Raw genomic sequence first — 19,200 nt, 5'->3', positions numbered from 1 at the left:
TCGCTACACGTACCAGATTCATGTTAATTTTATGGCAATTTGTTCAACAGTCATGCAGTCGATTTTTTCTTTAATATATACATATATGTATATTTCTTTTTTCGATTTCAATATTCTAACGAGATCCCAAAACGGAAGTTTCGATACGCGCGCACGACGTTTCACGAGCGGGTAATTTCGAAAATCGCAGATGGACTTTGCAAACACAAAACGCTGCTTCGATTCACATAATTACAGGCGTTCTGCAAACGAGCATTCGCTGCCATTTGCAATTCATTTACGTGCGGCCGCGTTTCTTTTCTTTTCTCCCCCTTTACCTTTTTTCATTTCATTTCATGAACGGTAAACTCGTTCCGGATTAAATCACGCGGTTCTTATCGGCCTCGCGCGAGCCACCATTCGTTTCCTTAGTTATCCTTATCGCGGCCTGTTTCCACGAGCCGTGCCGCGGTATATTTTATCAACAGCGTCGGTACTCACAATGATTTTGAATAATACGCGCCGGCCCCCGCCGCATTTGTTGAACGTCCGAAGAATTCCGCTCGTATTGTCCGTCGCCGGAAACATCGCGAGCTGTTTTTCCCCTGCGTTTGTCTTCACGCGAATGACGCGCGCCGCGCACTGTCCGCGGAAATAAATATTCTTAATTGCGCGGAAATTAATCTTGAAACTTTTTTTAAAGCTCTTCGCAAATCTGGGAAATTCAATCGTGCTTTTCACCGGCAGAAGCAATGACTCATCGCCGCTATAATTAAGTCATCAGTCAGCCGACGATGGTTTTGTAAATTTTATATGATTAGAATTCTCTGGTATCTCTCAAGGATGTCTCGAACTTCTCCGGGTTAGTTTCATTTCTCTGAGGAAAGATCGATTCTTAATTGACCGAGGCATCCGTAGACACCCTGTATATAACTATTATGTATATTTTAGCATTGCATATCGATTATCTCACGTTCGCACGAATGAGAAAATCATCGCTCTTAATTAAATCGTTCGTCAGTCGACTACAACTTTGAAAACTCCATTTTTGTTTGGGTTTTTTTGATAGATATGATTATTGTACATATTTCAGCGTGACATACGTATTACAATTCCTCCGCGCTTCTATAAAAATGGGAAAATCATCGGCCCTAATTAAATTAGCCCTTAAGTCTATCGATCGGCTATAATAATTTTAGGAACTTTGCTTTCATCAATATTACTTGACAGTTATGACTATTGTATTATATATTTCAGCATGACACGTCGTGATTCCTCCATGCTTCTACGCGAATAAGAAAATCATCGCGCCTAATTAAATAGCTCGTGAATCGACTGTAATTTCGAGATCTGCCATTGGCACTTCTTTCAATAAACATGACTTTACATTTTTTATATAAAAGATCGTTCCTCAGACAAAAATATAGACCACCATTTTCTAGCTATCGCATAAGTAGAATGACAATTGTAAAGCTAAAAATATGATTACGACTGGCAAAAAATCGCCAGATGAGATGAGCGACTTATGAATAATGCGATTACACGCTGATGAATAACGCGAGAGACCAACATGTCGGCAAACCCCTTCTTCTTTCTTCACGCAATTTAGCTGAGACTGCGGTCTGCGTTAACCCGCGAAAAAAATAAGTTGCCTTCGTTTCAACCCGATGTGGATAATAGCAAAGTGATTTTTTTTCAGACGACAATTAAATTTATATACTTAGACACCTATAGATGTCAAATTACTTAACACTCGTAAAATAATACTATCGTGTCGTATCGTAAAACAACACTGTTTAATACAAATTCATTGAAAATCTTATTGATTTTCGTTAAGATTTCTTTTCTAGAATTTCCAGTATCGTCGATCGTAAAACACCGTCGAGGCTGCGTGAAATTTAATTTTCGTGCAGATCGCACGTCCCGGAGGGGATTTACGCTCGCGAGGCTTTGAACGACGGCGAAACTCTTATCGCGGCGTGTTGCGTCTATGTGAATTACGCGGCGAGTCGCTTTACGTCGCGGCGAGGAACGACCGAGGTAGAGACGGCACGCGAGCCACCACCGGCCACGGCGGCGATAAGCGATTTATTGTTTTGTCATTCTACGCTCCAGATAGCCTGGAATGCGAACTTCATTACTTTGCCATTGTTGCCCGCACGTCGCGCCCGATACGATGTACAAATCGCCATGACCCCTCCGGGTGATCCGCGCTGGTAATTCGCGACAAACTCGTACGCCGCTAATCGTCGACCTAATCGCCGGTATGCATCTCGCGAGCTCGGTCAATCGTTCATTCACCGATTATTTCAAACTACGCATTTGCTACCGCGCGAATTCAGACGGGAATCTCGACGAGATGATTTCGCATCGGGCACGTTGTGTTTCACTTACTAAAACTCGTAAATCAATCTGGAATGGTACAAAGATTACTCTTTTATACTTTTTCCTAAGTTTCATAACGTAATAATACTTTATAATATTATGCTTGCCATGCGGCACAAGAAAACATAGAGCTTATTTTGGTAAAATAATTAAATTGTTCAGAAAATTAATATGTAGAAGTATGTATATGAAGATCCTATGAGAAAAACGCATTATTATATACAATATTATGTTATCTTATATTTAAAAAAAAAAACAGATATATTATGCAAAAAAAGATTGTTATTTATAGATATTTAATGTGCAAAGAAATAGTTTACTATAGGTCGCAAAATTTGATTTATTTTCATTGAAGACACTGGATCTGAAATCCTTTCATTACTTTGGTGTAAATTTACCCCTGTCGCAGTGCGGTGCATCGCACGCTATTCTTTCGGCTGCCTCTTAGTGAACGGCAGAATAAACGGGGGTGAATTCCAACGAGCGGAAAGTAAGTCAGTCGAGTTTTTAGCCCGAGACACATTTTGTTCCCCACGACCCTGTTGAACGGTCTCTCTGATAACTCTATTTCAAGTGCTAACTCCCGTAAAACAGATAGGGCAAAGTGGCGCGGAGCGGTGACGAGCATCGACGACAATCGACGGAAGCGGACACAAAGGGGGCTGGCTCGGTGTGTCTGAGCCCCCCTTTTGCCTTCTCGCGCTGGTCTTATACGCTCGCCAATGCTCGCGCGGCCGATAGCGCGATAGCGTTGCCGGCGCGGCGCGGTGCCGGTTATTGGAAATAGCCCGGTCGGTCGATCTACCTCGCCGTGAAATACACACAAGTCTAGCGCGCGAGCCTACGTCATACCTTGGCGTGTGTACATTATTCATGGCTATCGGTGAAAAGGGCGCCAGCCGTATTACGTATGCCGCGGGTTATTATGCCCTCTAAATGTTTAATGTGTTTGCCTTCCTTCGCCGGCCACGGACGTGGCTTTATGTTTTAGTAAGTAAATTACTGTTTTTTTTTTATTAGTCCTCCACCGCGTTTATGTTGGTTCAATCGATTCACGGCTCTCTCTCTCTCTCTCTCTCTCTCTCTCTCTCTCTCTCTTGCTCTCTCTTTTCTCTATCGCCCCCCTTACCGCGTTCTTTCTCCCCTTTCTCTACATGCTGCGTGTGTATGTGTGCGCGCGCCGGGGCCAACGTGAATTTTTGTACCGGGGCGCTCGGCGAATATTTAATCGCTCTGTCTTATTCATTTTTAGTGCGTCGTACGCGCCTGCCCCCTTCTTCTCTCCCCTCGCCACGAAATAAGAGCGGCCGCGTACAATGGCGCGCAATGAATTTCAAAGTTCGGCCCTCCTTTCACGGGCCCCGGCCGTACAATGGCGGAAGGAAATAGCGACGATTCGTAATTGTTTTGCAAGTGCCGCCTCTCGCCTGGGTCTCGCCGAGGAAAAATTTCCGTGGCTCGCCCGTGAGATACGCTCTCTCGTAGTTATAACGATACGACAAGCCCTCCTCCACCCCTGCAAGAGAAAACGGTGGCGCGCGAGAGGGACGAAACGACGGAAGGGGTGCTGCGTAAAGTTTCTCGTCGACGCCGGAAGTTCGTTATTTACAAAATTAATATCCGGCAGCTTTTCCTCGGACCTCCGTTAGTCGAAAGGGCGGAGGGGGGGTGGGTGGGTCGCGGGTGGGCGATATAGGGTAGGGGGATCGTTAAAACCGCGATCGCAAAAACGCGCAATGCCGAAACGCGAAGCCAGGCGGAAAGTTTGGAATTTACTGCCCCGACATATTGGCTACGAAAGCACACGAAATTAAGGCTAGTAAAACACTCGCCTGACACGTGCCCAACCCCCCGTACGTCCCCCTCGCGTGCCTCGCGCTCTGTCACCCCCCCCCCCTTCCAACCTTTCTCGCCGCGTTGTATCTCGCGAGCGAAATGTTCGATGGTCGCGGGTTTGGACTGTCTTCCGCGCTGGAAAAATTTTCAGCATGAAATATTTCCGACGACGGACGCGGAAAAAGTCGCGGGGGCCGTTTCCGCTAATTCGTCTGAAAGGGCGCCAAAAATGTTTGCCCAGATCTCGATACTCGCCGCCGTGCTCATCCGCGATGAAATAACGGCGACACCGTGTAAACGCGATTTAATTTTTCACACGACTGTGTGTGTGTGTGTGTGTGTCGCGGAGTTTTTTTTATTTTTTCGTTCGCCGCGTCCTTCCTCCTCCGCCGGCAGAAGGGCCGGGGCAGAATGCACCCTTTATTCGCGACGTACGAATGAACCTCCGTTCCGTATACGGTCGGAAGTCGGAACGAACGTCGATATTTTTGTTTGGATTTTAATATCGCGATATTTTCTATAGCAACGCCAGAAACGGACGGCGCATTTTTAACAATGAGTCGTGTTTTGCGTATAAATTTGATTTGCCGTACGTTTGAAAGTGTCATCTCTCTTTCGATATCGTCCGACACGGTACGATGGTCGCCACCGTAACGCGCTCTGCAAATTTAATATTATCGCTCGTCATGCGAAAAAAACTTGGGTCAATCTATAATATCGAGTTTTTCTTTAAATTTATTCTACCTAATCCTGTAAAATTTCCGCAATTATTCTTATCGATTCAGCCGACTCTGGCTACGATATTACTCAATTTAACGACGCGTAAATAATAAATGTTGGAAATCAGTCGAAATTATTAATAATTGTATTGTATCCGAATTGAATTAATTATAGGGCATTCCGACTTTCCAACAAATGCTCTTGATTCGAAACACGGAAGCCGAGAGACTGACGCACGTGTTAGCGGAGACATGGAACCGATGGCGACATCTTTCAGCTGCAGCACGAGCTGCATTTCTGATTCCCGGCGTTGCGCGATAACGCAGACGATCAAACTGTTGCAATCGATTCGCTATCTTCTCGCCGATACAACATTATAAATAAAAAATGAGAAAATGTCACGTTCAAACGTACAAAACAGGCGATTACGGATAAAACTGGAAAATAGGTGAGATATGTAATTAATAAATAAGTTGAAAAAAAAATATTGGAGAAGATAAATAAAATATAATCGGGCTTACCAAAACGATGAGTGAAAAAAGAAGTGGGAGGTGCGAAAATGTGCGAGGAGGCGTCTGTAACAATGGAAAAAGAATGTTGTAAATAAAAATGCGGGAAAGTTCGGAGGATGTTCGAGCGAGTAATCAGTAACGCCTTATCGATCGTCGAGATGCATACGATTTATTTACAAATGTCACATATTACATTACAGCATTGTCGTGAAAAGTGAGAGGGAAAATTCGCCATAAAAGAAGGTGGTATTTTCGTAGCCTTTGTCCTTAAAAGTTTTTTTTGTTTTCTATTTAAAAAAACGTGAAGCTTAAGAAAAACCCTGATGAAAAAATGTCTCGGAATTTTTCATATTATCAATCAGAATTTCTACGAAAATTTTAAGACTCAGAATTTTTCAGATTTTTTTACGCGAAAGGCAAAATCCGCACAATTTGTCAGAAATTTTTACACACACAAATACTGAACTATTCCAAAAATCCTCATCCAATTATTTCTGAAAGTATCTGAGAAATTGGACATATCTTTTCAGAATTTTTTTTAAATTTGATATATGAGAAATTCTTAGAAAATATGAGATTTTTTTCACCAGGGAAGAAAGTTAGAAAGTTTCGAAAATAAACTCTGATTTCAATACGTTCAAAAAAAAAAAAAATTAGCGACATTCTTCATATTGATGAAAACCGTTTGAAAGAAACTGAAATTTGCATTTCGTGCTCGTGTCGGTAATCCGAAATTTAAGTTAAAGAAACGTCTTTCTCTCCTTTTTTTGCATAAAAATTAAGCCATACAAATCACGAAGGACTACGGTAATATCTCACGTTAAAAAAATAAATTATTCTTTTAGCGTGATATATTATCACATTCCTTCATGACCCGCATATATAGCTACGCATATTTACTCACTCTATTCGGTCTGACAAATCTCAATGATTTTCAAACATAGTTTATAACAATTTAAGGACATTAAGACTAATTGGATAAGAGCGATTACACTGGTCGAGATCGTTTCTTCGCCGCCCAGGTTATTCAGACGAATGAGAAACAGCACTCTTTCTTCGCACGAGAACGTTTGCGAGGGCGAACGACAGCGATCGCCGAGACGCGTTTACGAGATCAAAACAAACAGAACCGGCGCCAGGGTTTCCCTCGCACAAAAGCGCTCCTCCGATATTTCGGCAATTTCCGGCTCGCAGAAAATTCTAGATGCGGCCCTGCGCTCCGAACTTGGCGACCGATCCTCTCGAGAACGTCGCGTCGCGGCGCGGCCTGCGTCGCGGCGTGACGTTTCTTCGTCGTCGTCGGCGTCATCGTCGCCACCGCAAACGCACACGCATTCCTTCGCTCTCATTCACGCACGCACCCATACTCTCGCGCGCACGCGCGCGCATCGCGACGCAACCACTTGTGGATCGCCCGGTCGCACCGACGTGCCGCGTCGGCGGATCGCCGCGATTTTTTCGCGGTCGGCGTCCGTCGTCCGGATCGGCCGTCGCGGCGACGACGACGGCGTCGCCGTCGCGCGCGCACGTCGTCGATCCGGACGACGGACGTCGACGAGCGTCCGCGTGTGCGCGCGCGCGCGCGCGAGAGAGAGAGACATTCGCGAAAATCAGACGGCGTGAGCGCGCGCGCGCCCGCGCGCGCTCGCGCGTGTGTACGTCAAGCGCACGCCATGTCAAACGCGCGACGGCGGGTTTCGCGGGGCGGAAAGTAGAGTGAAACCGGCGGGCTTACCGAAACTCGGGGGACCGGCACGGATCGGCGAGTCGTGGGAAGCGGCGCCGCGCGATTCGCCGCGCGAGAACTCCGCGGGAAATCAAAACGGGAAGTTACGGCCTCCCGCGGGAGGCGTGCGGCGAGATGTTTCGCGTACAGACAACTGCATGTACACACGGCGACGGTGGCGCCGCGACGCGGCGCGACGCGCCGCGCGGCGCCGCGCGGCGCCGTCGTCGTCGCGATGCCGCAAGGGAGATTCGGAGAACGGAGAGAGGAGACTGCGGAGTCGCTCTCTCCCTCTCTCTCTCTGTCTCGCCTCTCCTCCGCAGTCGAGTGCAAACCCAAGCGAGTTTTATGCGCGGATTTTCAGCATCGGCGAGAACGCGCGCGAAATTTTCGACTCCTGGAGGTTTCGCTCGTCCGTCGGGCAGAATATCGCGCGGACGTTTTTGCATTTTCATTCATAAAATGGAAAAAAATTAGATTGTTAGACAATAAGATTCATCGCACGTCGGGACATCTCTATCTAAACGAAAAATTGTATCTCGATGGAATACCGACCTTTGCCAGCACAATGCCAGCTGATGCGATCAGACATAATCAGATAGCTTCATTTCATTGTGGCGTTAATTAATTTATAATTAATATAATGCAATGTTGTTTATTATCGGTTGACGCTTGTGTTACATTCGATTTGACGAGTTGTTAATAGATGGCGCCACATACCTGATACGACGGCTCAATTGACAGTTTCGTAATAAATATTTTTTTATTTGAGCTCATAAACGAAATTCTTAATCCAAATATATTTCACGCTTTACAGGAACACTCTGCGTTTAAAGAATTCTACTGACTCTATCTCTCTGTATCTGTATTTGTCCGAATTTTTGTATTCTTTGCTGGAATTTTGTGTATATAGTACGTTTCGCTTTAATTTGTAATTGATTGATCACGTGCAGTTTTTTGAGATTATTCGTTCAATTCATATTTTTTTACGTTAAAAGTCTTAAATGAGATTACTAATCCAAGTACATTTTACGCTCCATATGAACGATCTGTATTTAAAGAATCGGCGAATTCCAACTTATCCTGCATCCATCCGTTTCCTCAATTTATATTTTTTATTGAGGCTTTATATGTGATGTATATTCTCGTAATTGTTATTCTAATCGATCACGCGTTTTAAATGCATTCGTTCAAATAATATTTTTGTGTTAAAGCTTTTAAACGAAATTATTAATCTAAATATTATTACGGTTTACGAACGTTATGTGTTTAAAAAAAAACCAGTTTATTTAAAAATAAGCTGAATATAATTATACTACCCTGCATCCGTATTTTTTTAATTTTTGTATTTTGTACTTTGCGTATATAGAGCACGTTCTGCTCTAATTGTCACAGTAGTCAATTTATATGCATTTATGTTGTCAATTATATACATTATTCGTTCAATTAATATTTTTGTATTAAAGTAAACGAAATTATTATTACGAATACACCTAACGTTTTACATATAAGCGTTCTACACATAAAAAATTCAATTGATTTTATCTTATCTGCATCCGTATTTTAAAAAATTTCTGTATTTTTTTGTTTTACGTACGTAGGGCATGTTCCGCTCTAATTATCGTACTAATCGATCACGCAGTTTTGAATGCATTATTCGTTCAATTAATATTTTCGTGGAACAAATACACTTTACATAAACATTCTGTATTTAAAAAATTCAGCTTAAATTATTCTATCTTATCTACATCCGTATTTTTTTTAAATTTATTTTACTGGTATTTTGTGTACATAGGGCATGTTCTGTTCTAATTACTATATCAATCAATTACGTGGTTTTGAGTGAACTATTCGTTCAATGAACATTTTTGGGACTTATTTCTTATAAATCGCACGTATTGCAAAAATTATCCCAGCTGCTATTATATCGATAGAACTTAGCCAGTGCTATAACGTGTGTTCGTTTATCATTACAAATTGTATTCGAACTAGGAGCATTCGAAAATCAGTTCGGCATCCAAAGTCTGGAGAATGACCATGTGGCTCTCGATCGTGTGATTCGCCGTCCCTGCGTGAACGCGAAGATAGGGTCGAGTTTCGACGAGAATCGTCCGTCTCTTTCCGCAAGCCCGCGCAAGACGTAGAAAGAGCGAGACAGAAGCGACGAGGCTGTCCGCTCCGCTCTCGGCCTCTCGGTCGGGCGAGTCAGAAACGGAACAGTGGCCGGCGAAGGGTGCGCGGAGCGCATTGTTCGGCGGCGCCTTTCAACATGGCACCGATGCCGGGACGTCGGAAAAACACAAGGAACGCGCGAGCTTCGTCGGGGGTGCATTAGTGCCGAGCAGATCATCCACGCGAGGGGAAAAGCTCCTCCGTGAAGCGCGTGAGAGCGCGTCTTCGGCGAGCGCGTCGGATTTCGGATCGGAGAACGCAAAAAAGGGAGAAAGAGCGAGAGAGGGAGAGGGAGAGGGGAGAAAGAGAGGAGAAGAGTGAGGACAGAGGAGATTCGTGCCATGTCGAGGAATCGCACGGGGCAGGGACGGCAGGCCAATCCGGTGGCGGTCATCCTACCCCGTGTCGAGTGACAGGCTGCTTACGTAACGGATTATTCTCGCTATGATAACGACACTCCAGACGACGCGAACGCGACACGTCGACGCGAGGAAGCGGCAGCGACAGCAGCAGCAGCAGCGGCAGCAGCAGCAGCAGCGGCGGGACAGCATCGTCGACGGAAGAAGGGCCGTCGACGCGGCGGCGACGGCGCAGCGCGCGACCCCGACAGAAATACGCCGACCCGGATCCCGATCCCGCTGTCGCCGTCTCTGATACCCGTCGCTCAAACGGACGCCGAGCATCGCGACGCCCGCGTCGTCCTCGCCTCGGGTGCGCGCGGACACGCCTGACCGGGGTGCCGTGTGCGAATTATGACAGCGGCGGTCGTCATGGAAAACGTTAACTGGGACCCCGGTAAGTCGACGGTAACGAGACAGGAGGGAGAAAGCTGCTGAAAACCACCTTCCGAACAATTGAGGGCGATCCGAGATCGTCGAGGGTGTTTTCACGTGCAGCGCGTCGAGATAAGAGTATAAGGGACGGTGGGTGCTGGAGAGCGGCGCAGGTGATTTCGACGAAGTTGACTATTGTGCGGCGACGTGTCGATAAGGTCCTCCCGTTTGTTTCCGCGCAAGAGACGAGAGTTATTGGAGCGAGTTGTGCGGAGCATAATCCGATACGTGACTGAATAACTCTTCAAAGACATATTAATAAAACGTGTGTCGGCCGCGAGCGTTGTACGTTATAAATATAGAGCGAGGGTAAACCCGAGAAAGAGAGAGAGAGTAAATAAACGCCACCGCGAGTAATAACGAGGTATTCAGACGTGCGTCGCGTTAGCGTGGTATTTCAATCGCGACCGCACATTTCCGCGTGCTCCAATTTGTTGAACGGAACGGAGGTCTCTGACGAGTAATTCTCCGTTTAAAAATGAATCCGATAGCGATCCGGTATCGATCGGCGCGGTAAATGTCACGAGAAATCCTTGTCTTTGAATTAAAATAATTATAGAGACATGTGGCAGAGGAATAGAGTTCATTACACCGTTTCCAATTTTAGCGTTTCCGCGTTTAAACATGGAGAACGTATAACTAGCACCATTCGACTCGAATAATGAACGTATTATATATTTTACGCTGAAGCGTATGTAGCGAAACATAATTAAAAAAAAATAATGAAAGATTTAAACGGAGAGATAAAGACAAGAGTTCTTCAAAGTTGCTCCATTTTTAATTTACTTTATAATCTTACTCGGAGATTGTGCCTTATTTGCCAGCTTTATTTTCTTATTGCGTTTGTTAGTTTCACTCGCTCCCTTATTCCAGCGTTGTCCAAGTTGCTGAACTCGCTGCAGGAGAACAAGTCGGAAATTCCCAGCTGCACCGAGGAGGAATTCGGATTTCTCAGCGAGCTGCTGCAGTCCAAGGAGCTGAACGCCCTGGTGAACGTTCATAACAAGATCCTCAACAATTTTAAGGACGACAAGTTCTTCCCCGTGCTGTCGAACGCGATGGACATCGACGTCGAGGTTCTCGATCTGCTGTCGACCAAAACGCACGCCTCGGCCGACTACAAGGAGCTATTCCACTTGCTGCAAAAGCCACACATCCAGGTAATGATAGTAATAAGTAAACAACTTTGTATAAGCATATACTTTGCACGATAAGCTGATTTCTTCGAAGGCAATGATATTATTTAAAAAAATCTTTTTGTCTCTCTCTTGTCACAACAAAATGAAACATGATTCCTGGCAAATATTCTTTTCAAATGTCAATTTTTCTTCATGTTTGTGATTTAATAATCGCCTCTGAAGAAATTAATATTTTTTGAGAATATGTATTTCAACAACTTCCTTCATTGAAGGGTCTCCTCTGCGCTCACGATGCGGTGGCGCAAAAGGACTACTATCCAAGGCTGCCGGACATCCCGTTGGAGGTGGACGAGGACGAGGAAACGGTGAAGATCGTTCAGCTGGTCAAGTCGAACGAGCCCCTGGTACGTCAGATCGACCGTTGAGTCGGTCATTTGCAATAACGGTGTCTTTCTGAGCGTCTTTCACTCGATTAACCCAAAGAGTGTGAGCATAAGCGTAAGAGGGAGAGAAGGCTTAACTGTCAATTAAGTAGTAGCGTTCGAGTGTACGCGTTTACGTTTTTTGACGAAGCCATAGGGAAAGAGGGGGAGCAGTCGAAGGTAGATTACTTTTTTTTGCCAGAGCGTTAAAGATTCGTTTTTTTCCGCCCACACATGGTTGTACATTCGCGTCGCCTTGCATGAGACGCGAAAAACGGTCTCCCCCAGTATCGGCGTAGACAGGCGAGTCACGTATCTGCGTAGTTTTCTAACTATGGATTACTATGAGAAAATCCTCCGGAAGTAACGAGTAGAGCCTCACGTGTGCGAAGAAAAAGAGTAACCAAGTAATCACGTGTTTCTTTCATCGTCAAACTTGCTTCGAAGGGCGACGCCGGCGTTGAACCGATCGTGGTAAGTCGCCTGAATGCCGTAGAACATGTGCTGAGCACCTGTGATGAACACCTGACTTTACGTCGTACGAAACTGCCCTGTACCTTTGGCCATCATTTCTTTTCGTTTCGCCGCTCACTTTAGCGTCAGGATCGGAACCGGTAGAATTTTGTCGCGCGCAACTTTCGTTACTGTACAGAGGAAACGACAGCGGAAAGTGCGAGCGTTCAGAAATCTTGAATTAATCAAGATCGTGCAGAATTAAACCGGTTTCAATCCTTGCTTCAGCATAAATCTCTAGTCAATTCCTACCTCGTTATCGTGCTGCGATCACAGGACATAGATTCAGCTGTAAATAAAGCGTTTCTCATAAATCTCCATTTCCTTCCCCGCACAAGTTTGTTGATTTTGCTCTGTTGCCTCTGTTGCGTCCATTGCATACGTCTTGTTTGTGTTGTTCTTTCATGTTTTTGCCTTGTAAATAAAATCTGTTGTACCACTGTATTTGTTGTTATTGTCCCGCATGACTGTATTTTAAGTACATGAAATGGAGTTACCCTTTGGCAAAAATTTGGCTTAAAAAAATACGCTCAAATTAGATATTCCCAAATTTAGGCACAAAATTATCTTTTATTTCAAAAGTACAACACTATTGTAATTTCATATTTCTTCTTCGAGCAATCATAATTAAATAATATTACGGGTAACTGCATTTTGCATATATGTTTCTCGAGATGCAATTCGATCTTTGTTACATTTATTTTGCAAATCATTAAAAATGCCTATTTCTGTTTATCTCGGGAAACGTACAGAGATAAGAAAGCTCTAAGCAACATGAAATTCCAAAGGAGATTTAAAAGACTCGTCACAGATAATTGATAACTGAGAAAAAACCAAACATTTTAGATATATTTGCTATACCTTTTGGACATTCATGTTATCGGCGCGCAACGCTCGTCTATTTTTGTGCGCACGATTTCAACGATTCTCCGATCGGTCGATCGTGGCACGGAAATCGTCGGGCACGCGCTGATCTTAGTATTGCATTCCGCGTCTGCATTTCCACACATGAGGAAGTCCCTTTATTTTTATCCATTTTTTTTTTAAGAAGAGAAAGAAAAGACGCTCCCTAGTACGCGTTCGCGCGCGAAATGTACAATGCAATGACAATACTAGACTTTATACCTTGATATTAGGGGGCGACCATAAAAACTTGCGAAGAGACCGGCAAGATCGTGATCGCGCGGATAATGCACGGCGGTGCGGCCGACCGATCCGGTCTCATCCACGTCGGCGACGAGGTCTGCGAAGTCAACGGCATCAGCGTTGAGGGAAAGACACCCAATTTCGTTCTACACATTTTGGTAAGCTAATTTTCCTATCTCGTTACAATCAAATAACGACCAAGTACAAAAAAGTAGTTTAAAGGACTATATACTTCAATCCAAATTTTTAAGTCCGAAGGCCACAAGTAAAGTTGATTGAGAATGTATTCATAAACAATTACTTTCACATTTATTATTTTATAAAATAATATAATATATATTATTGTACAGTTAACATGCGATTATTTTAAAGAGACTCTGTTTAGAAGCTATTTCTTCAGGTTTTTACTTAAACATACATTTCGTTATTGACTTGATAAAATATAGCTCTTTTGACTCTTAAATAAACAGATTGTCACTACTGAAAAAAATTTACGTGAATTCGATTTTTTTCAGCAAAACTCAGAAGGGACAATCACTTTTAAAATAGTGCCCGCGGACAGCAAAAGTGGAGTAAGGGAGAGCAAGGTAAAATCTGATGGTCGGAATAACAGTGATAGATTTTTACAATATAAAATTGTGTTAAATATATATAATCGTTTAGGTTCGCGTGAGGGCACACTTTTCATATGTGGCGGCTGACGACCCTTATATTCCCTGTAAAGAAGCCGGATTAGATTTCGTCAAGGGTGATGTTCTGCATATTGTCAGTCAAGATGATGCCTATTGGTAAGAATATGGTAGAATATTGGTAAGAATAAATTATAATGACTCTGGTTATAAATACAGGTGGCAAGCCAGAAGGGAAGGGGATCGAAATATGAGAGCAGGCTTGATCCCCAGCAGAGCCCTTCAAGAACGTAGGATCCTCCTCGAGAGGAAGGAAAAGGAGAAGTCAGACGAAGACAATATAAGTATGTCGATGGGTTTGTTGGTTTGATTAAGTAACTCGCTTCTCTTGATCTCGTCTCGCAATCATTCATCTCATCGAGTCATCTAACATCATCGAGTGTTTCTCATATTATTAATGTGTTTATATATTGTTATAGCGGCAGATATATATCGATCAATGTTGCACGAAATCCGCAGTTACTGAAGTTGCCGAAGTAGATGCTCGGAGTATATTGACAGAATTTTGCGTTCGGTCACTTTATACATTTCTATCAGAATTAATTTAGATTTATGAAAAACGCATTTGTTTAGTTAAACTGAAAGAATCTTAGATTAACACGCAAAATGCCAATATGCTCCGAGAACGCTCTGTTTCTAGGCTGATGTTGTTAATGGAAAGCTTGGCGCTAATATTGGCGTGAAAGTAGCAATGTTGCATAACAAATCGTTCATTAGTGACCACCTCAAGCATACTTTAGGATCAGTCGGTTTTGTGTGCGCGGTAGATTTGTGCCCGAGGTGGTTGCCCCGTTAATTCGGTAAGTCGATCTTGGCTGCGCTTCTTTAACGAATGGATGGCCTGACGACCTAACCGTCGGTTAGGCTTGTGTTCTGTTCCAGTGCCTTTGCCCGCATTGTGCCCCCGTCCCAGTACCTCTTTGCACGCCTCGCCTACAAAGTGCAACTTGCAGGGAACTAAAACTAAAAAAATCATGTATGACGCTGCAGAGAACGACGACTTCGATCGGGAAGAAGTACCGACTTACGAAGAGGTCGCGAAACTCTATCCCAGGCCGGGTCTGTACCGCCCGGTGGTTCTCATCGGGCCACCGGGAGTCGGCAGGAACGAGCTGAAGAGGCGGCTTATGGCAACCGACGCCGAAAAGTACAAGACTCCTGTTCCCTGTAAGTTTATCAAGAAGCTCATTACAACTGATCAAGAAGGGGGAGATTAGCTTAAAGAAAAATTAAATTCACAAATATTGTGGTCACGAATTAAAAACGGAAGAATTATTATATTCAATGAATCTAAAGAATGCCAATAATGAAAGATTTATTAAATCAATGATTGATAAAACACAAGAGCAATTTGCGAAATAAAATAATTGAATAAAACAGTTTGGTAAATGTATCAAGCGTTAAAATAATTTTAAATATAAAGAGAGAGATATTATATAATAGTAAAAAATATTCAATTAATTTATCAATCTAATATTCTTTTTAAACAAATCTTTTTATCAGATACGTCTAGGCCACCGCGACCGGGCGAAGTAAACGGCAATGAGTATCATTTCGTGACTCGGGAGAAAATGGAGGAGGACCTTGAGGCTGGGAAGTTTATTGAGTATGGCGAGTTCAAGGGAAATTTATACGGCACCAGCTCTGAGAGCGTCAGCTCGCTCGTAAACGCCGGATACGTGTGTCTTCTGAACCCTCACTATCAAGCTCTCAAGATGCTAAGAACACCGCAATTGAGGCCGTACGTCATATATGTGAAACCGCCGACGTTCGAAGTGCTAAAGGAGACCAGAAACGAAGCCCGAGCGAGGTCGACCTTCGATGAGAACAATTCTCGAGGTTTCACGGTAAGTTGGACATTTTATATTCACACAAAACGACCAAAAACCATTGTCATTTCTATCATAAGTTGAGTTTTTCTCAAATTTAACTAGATATATCTTTTTGCTCGCTTTTGATATATTTAACAATAAACATCTTTGCATTCTTCGCAATCTAAGAAAGTACGACAATTGCATTTTATCATCGATCGATATTTTATTACAGGACGAGGAGTTCCACGAGATCCTGCACAGCGCGGAAAGGATAGAGTTCCTGTATTCTCATCTCTTCGACGAGGTGATTGTGAACGCTGACCTTCCCATGGCATTCGAGCAACTAGTCAACGCAATCCATCGAGTGGAATCTGAGCCGCTTTGGGTACCAGCCTCGTGGGTTCAGTAAAATGATAGTCGTTAAGGTTCGAGGAACAAAACGGAAGGAAAAGCGGAAGAGAAGGGATTTCGTTGAAACGCGCGATTACTCGTCGCGGTTTGACGAGATCGAGCGTTTCTCGCAACGCTCGACGATACTTTAGCTCTGTCTCCGCGAAAGACGGTTCCCTGAAGAACGCGTGTACTTCTCGTCTATTGTCTCACCAAATTGCAATTTACCATCTAGCGTTATCGCGCCTTTACACTCCTAGAAATTTCGTACCTCGAGCGTTCGCGAGTCTTTATCCGAATTTCGAAAACGAGTTAAATGAAATTTTCTATTATCGGATGCCGTGCGTTCGTTGTTGGTGATCGTTGCCGGTTTCGTACGTGACGATTCACCGATCGCGAAAGAAACGCGACGCGCTTCTCCTCGACTAAATTAAATAATTAAATAGCTAATTGTAAGTATAAAATGTTGAAGTAATTTCGAAGATACGCTCCAAGTGGTTCAAAGTCGTCCAAAGTCCCACAGTTCTTGTTTACCGGGTAACTATCGTAACACTTCAGCGACACTCCGCGCATTCTTAATCTTAGAATCCTTACTGCCAGACGCTTCACCAGCGGCGGGAGATCTCGTATCGCGCAGATCAAAAGGAAAGCGGGGGGGGGGGGGGGGGTAACTTTTCTGATCTCGTCGCGAATCTCTTCTATATTATATATCCTATCGACACGTCGTGAAATTCCAGTTTTGAGACCACAGAAATCTCGCATAACTTGGGATCAATGCTCACGAAATGGAACTTGTGCCGAGGTTGCTTTGGAAGGTGTTCACCAAAGCCAGGAGAGTCACTACCGTGGGACGATCTTTGATCTCGATTGTTGTTAATTGTTGCCAAATAAGTATTGTACCTAGAAACGCGATCGAAATGATCGCACCACTGTACCTACTTATTGTATTTTCCACACTCTTGGTCAGCATTACCACGATATTACTATTTTATGTTACTCTTTTCCATGACAATGGGATGCCAATGAAAGAAAGAGGCTGTACGCTCTATCGAGTTGACGTTGCATAACTCACCCTTGATGTAAACTCTGCATGTTATCGAAATATACCATTAAACTTTGAACGTGTAATTAAGATAACCCGTTTCCTTTCACGTCCTAGATTTAAAGAAGAGAAGAATTAATTATCTACAATTAAACGTTAATCCACACACTGCCGTACGTAATATACGTAATACTGTTGCAGGAGGCATGCATTTCTGTGTTTTCCAATCATTCAAGCAAATCATATATGAGAATGCAAATCATCTTTAAATTACAATACCGAGAAAAATATCTTCCGAGAAGCTTCATGCCTGCTGAGTAAAATAGAGAAGGCCTTCGTGCGAGTTTGTTGATAGACAACTGACACGTTTCACGTGCCTTAATTTCGCGTAGTAGTTTCTTTCTGCGTTCATTACTTCCAAGGTCAGTGTCAAATGAGTGACAGGCTGACCCAAAAAAATTACACGGATAATCCAAGTTTTGTGCAAAAATAAATGGCCTAGGCACAGTTGTTACCGTCATAGATTTCTGAAAAGCATTGTGACACAATTTGACGCAGAAGCGTTTACTCAGTATCTTGTTCTCATCTAAAAAAAAAATAGAACCGTTCGATAGAACTGTCGAGTCGATTATTTTGACAGCCGAAGTGCTTTTGAACAATTCGATTTAATAGGTTCGATTTAATAGAAATAATATACAAATCTATATAACGAATGAACTTTAAAAGCTGTTTCATCGATCAGAAATATTCTCTTGTAAATAGCTTCTGACCCTCAGTCGTCCCAGGGTTAATTAATGTGCTGTCCTCATTTTCCTTTTTTGTCGAGAAGCAGCGAGAAGCGTAACGAACATCCGTGTCAAAACTGCGACTTACACTTAACCAGCGGGAACTCTTAATAGCCCGTCACGAGCAGGCACGGAAACCACTTTGCTCTTCGCGCCAATGACTTCCTCTCGAAATTACGAGCTCCTTCATTGGAAGCGCCTGCAAATATTGATTCTCGGACGCGGGCGTTCGCGTGCATGAGGGAACTCGCGCTCATACCCGCCGCCGCGCCGCCGAGATTTCAGAATTTCTCGGCCAACTTTTCGCATGCATAAATCGCCGTGTTACTTCACACGTAATGCAATATCAGGTCGCATGCCTCGTTTTGCGATTCGTTACTGTTGTCTATCACCTTGCCTGCGGCTTTCGTGTATCCGCCTGATTAACATACACGAAATTCGCAAAAATAGCCGCGACGATTGCGGTGCCTGGAATCGAAACTCCAAAGAGAAAATTTGCGCCAAATTTTGTGATTGTACTTAAATTGTACTTAAATTTTGTGATTGTAATTTTAGATTTCTAAAAATCACCTCAACATTTATTCAAAAAAATCATTATAAATGATTATAATTAAAATCTAGGATTCTTAAATTACATGGTCATGTGATTTAAAATTCATCAGAGATATTAAAAATTTTTAGTAAATTTTAAATAAAATAAAAAATATTTTAATGAATTTAATATAAATTTTAGTTAAATTGATCGGAGTTATCATTAAACATATTTAATTAAAATTTATATTAATATCAATGTTATATTAAAATATAAGCATCTCTCCCTCTCTCTTTCTCTCTAAAAATACAAATTTCGTTTCCGCAAATAGTACTCAAAACTTAATTACTTATAAAAGGTTCCACCGCTGGCAAAGTGTTCCGTGACATTTATTATTATCTCTCGGGAAGGCATAAAATTATCTTCGCGACGGGCCATTGTCATCGTTGTGGCTTGACGACGTGCCATTCGTGGTCGGTCAATCGAAATTTAAAGCTCCGCGGCCCGCGCGGACTCATTACGGAACGAATTTACGCCGCATCAGGCGGCGGCGACACATTTAAAC

The 19,200-nt window shown here is 43.3% G+C and overlaps 2 protein-coding genes and 1 long non-coding RNA gene across 6 annotated transcripts in view; 1 reads left to right on the top strand and 2 right to left on the bottom strand.

Annotated features, from left to right (window-relative positions):
• The window catches only part of LOC139771184 (protein bric-a-brac 1), a 352,506-nt gene extending 345,164 nt beyond the window's left edge, over positions 1-7,342 (bottom strand). Inside the window, exons 1-2 of the mRNA XM_071703761.1 lie at positions 7,168-7,342; positions 5,442-5,495 (exon numbers count right to left, since the gene is read on the bottom strand). The gene's annotated coding sequence lies outside the window, so the exon portion shown is untranslated. The remainder of the gene's footprint in view (positions 1-5,441; positions 5,496-7,167) is intronic.
• Positions 7,343-9,168: 1,826 nt separating this feature from the next.
• On the top strand, positions 9,169-17,397 carry Metro (membrane palmitoylated protein 7-like protein metro). 4 transcript variants are annotated; one of them, XM_071703751.1, is made up of 11 exons: positions 9,169-10,125; positions 11,037-11,323; positions 11,575-11,706; positions 12,172-12,198; positions 13,374-13,541; positions 13,899-13,970; positions 14,047-14,171; positions 14,232-14,356; positions 14,937-15,239; positions 15,576-15,919; positions 16,119-17,397. In XM_071703751.1, the coding sequence occupies exons 1-11, from the start codon at positions 10,083-10,085 to the stop codon at positions 16,293-16,295; spliced, it is 1,803 nt and encodes a 600-aa protein (XP_071559852.1). In that variant the 5' UTR covers positions 9,169-10,082; the 3' UTR covers positions 16,296-17,397. The 4 variants fall into 4 exon arrangements, with proteins under 4 accessions (XP_071559852.1, XP_071559854.1, XP_071559853.1 ...); XM_071703753.1 differs by having other exon boundaries at positions 9,170-10,125; positions 15,063-15,239; XM_071703752.1 differs by lacking the exon at positions 12,172-12,198 and having other exon boundaries at positions 9,170-10,125.
• On the bottom strand, positions 16,947-19,094 carry LOC139771183 (uncharacterized). The gene is made up of 2 exons (XR_011717879.1): positions 17,598-19,094; positions 16,947-17,431 (listed from the first exon to the last, which is right to left on the bottom strand). It is a non-coding gene; the product is annotated as an uncharacterized lncRNA (long non-coding RNA).
• Positions 19,095-19,200: the final 106 nt, after the last annotated feature.

This window comes from Temnothorax nylanderi, unplaced genomic scaffold, assembly GCF_030848795.1.
Source record: "Temnothorax nylanderi isolate EJ_2023f unplaced genomic scaffold, tnyl_v1.0 TNYL_tig0036_pilon, whole genome shotgun sequence".
NCBI classification, from domain to species: Eukaryota; Metazoa; Arthropoda; class Insecta; order Hymenoptera; family Formicidae; genus Temnothorax; species Temnothorax nylanderi.
This window is presented reverse-complemented; position numbering and strand designations above follow the sequence as displayed.

Excerpts from the sequence above, each read along its gene's own strand:
- Metro (XM_071703751.1), top strand. The coding sequence starts at position 10,083 with ATGACAGCGGCGGTCGTCATGGAAAACGTTAACTGGGACCCCG. Across the intron at positions 12,199-13,373 it reads CCGGCGTTGAACCGATCGTG|GGGGCGACCATAAAAACTTG; the intron begins GTAAGTCGCCTG and ends CCTTGATATTAG. Across the intron at positions 15,920-16,118 it reads ACAATTCTCGAGGTTTCACG|GACGAGGAGTTCCACGAGAT; the intron begins GTAAGTTGGACA and ends ATTTTATTACAG.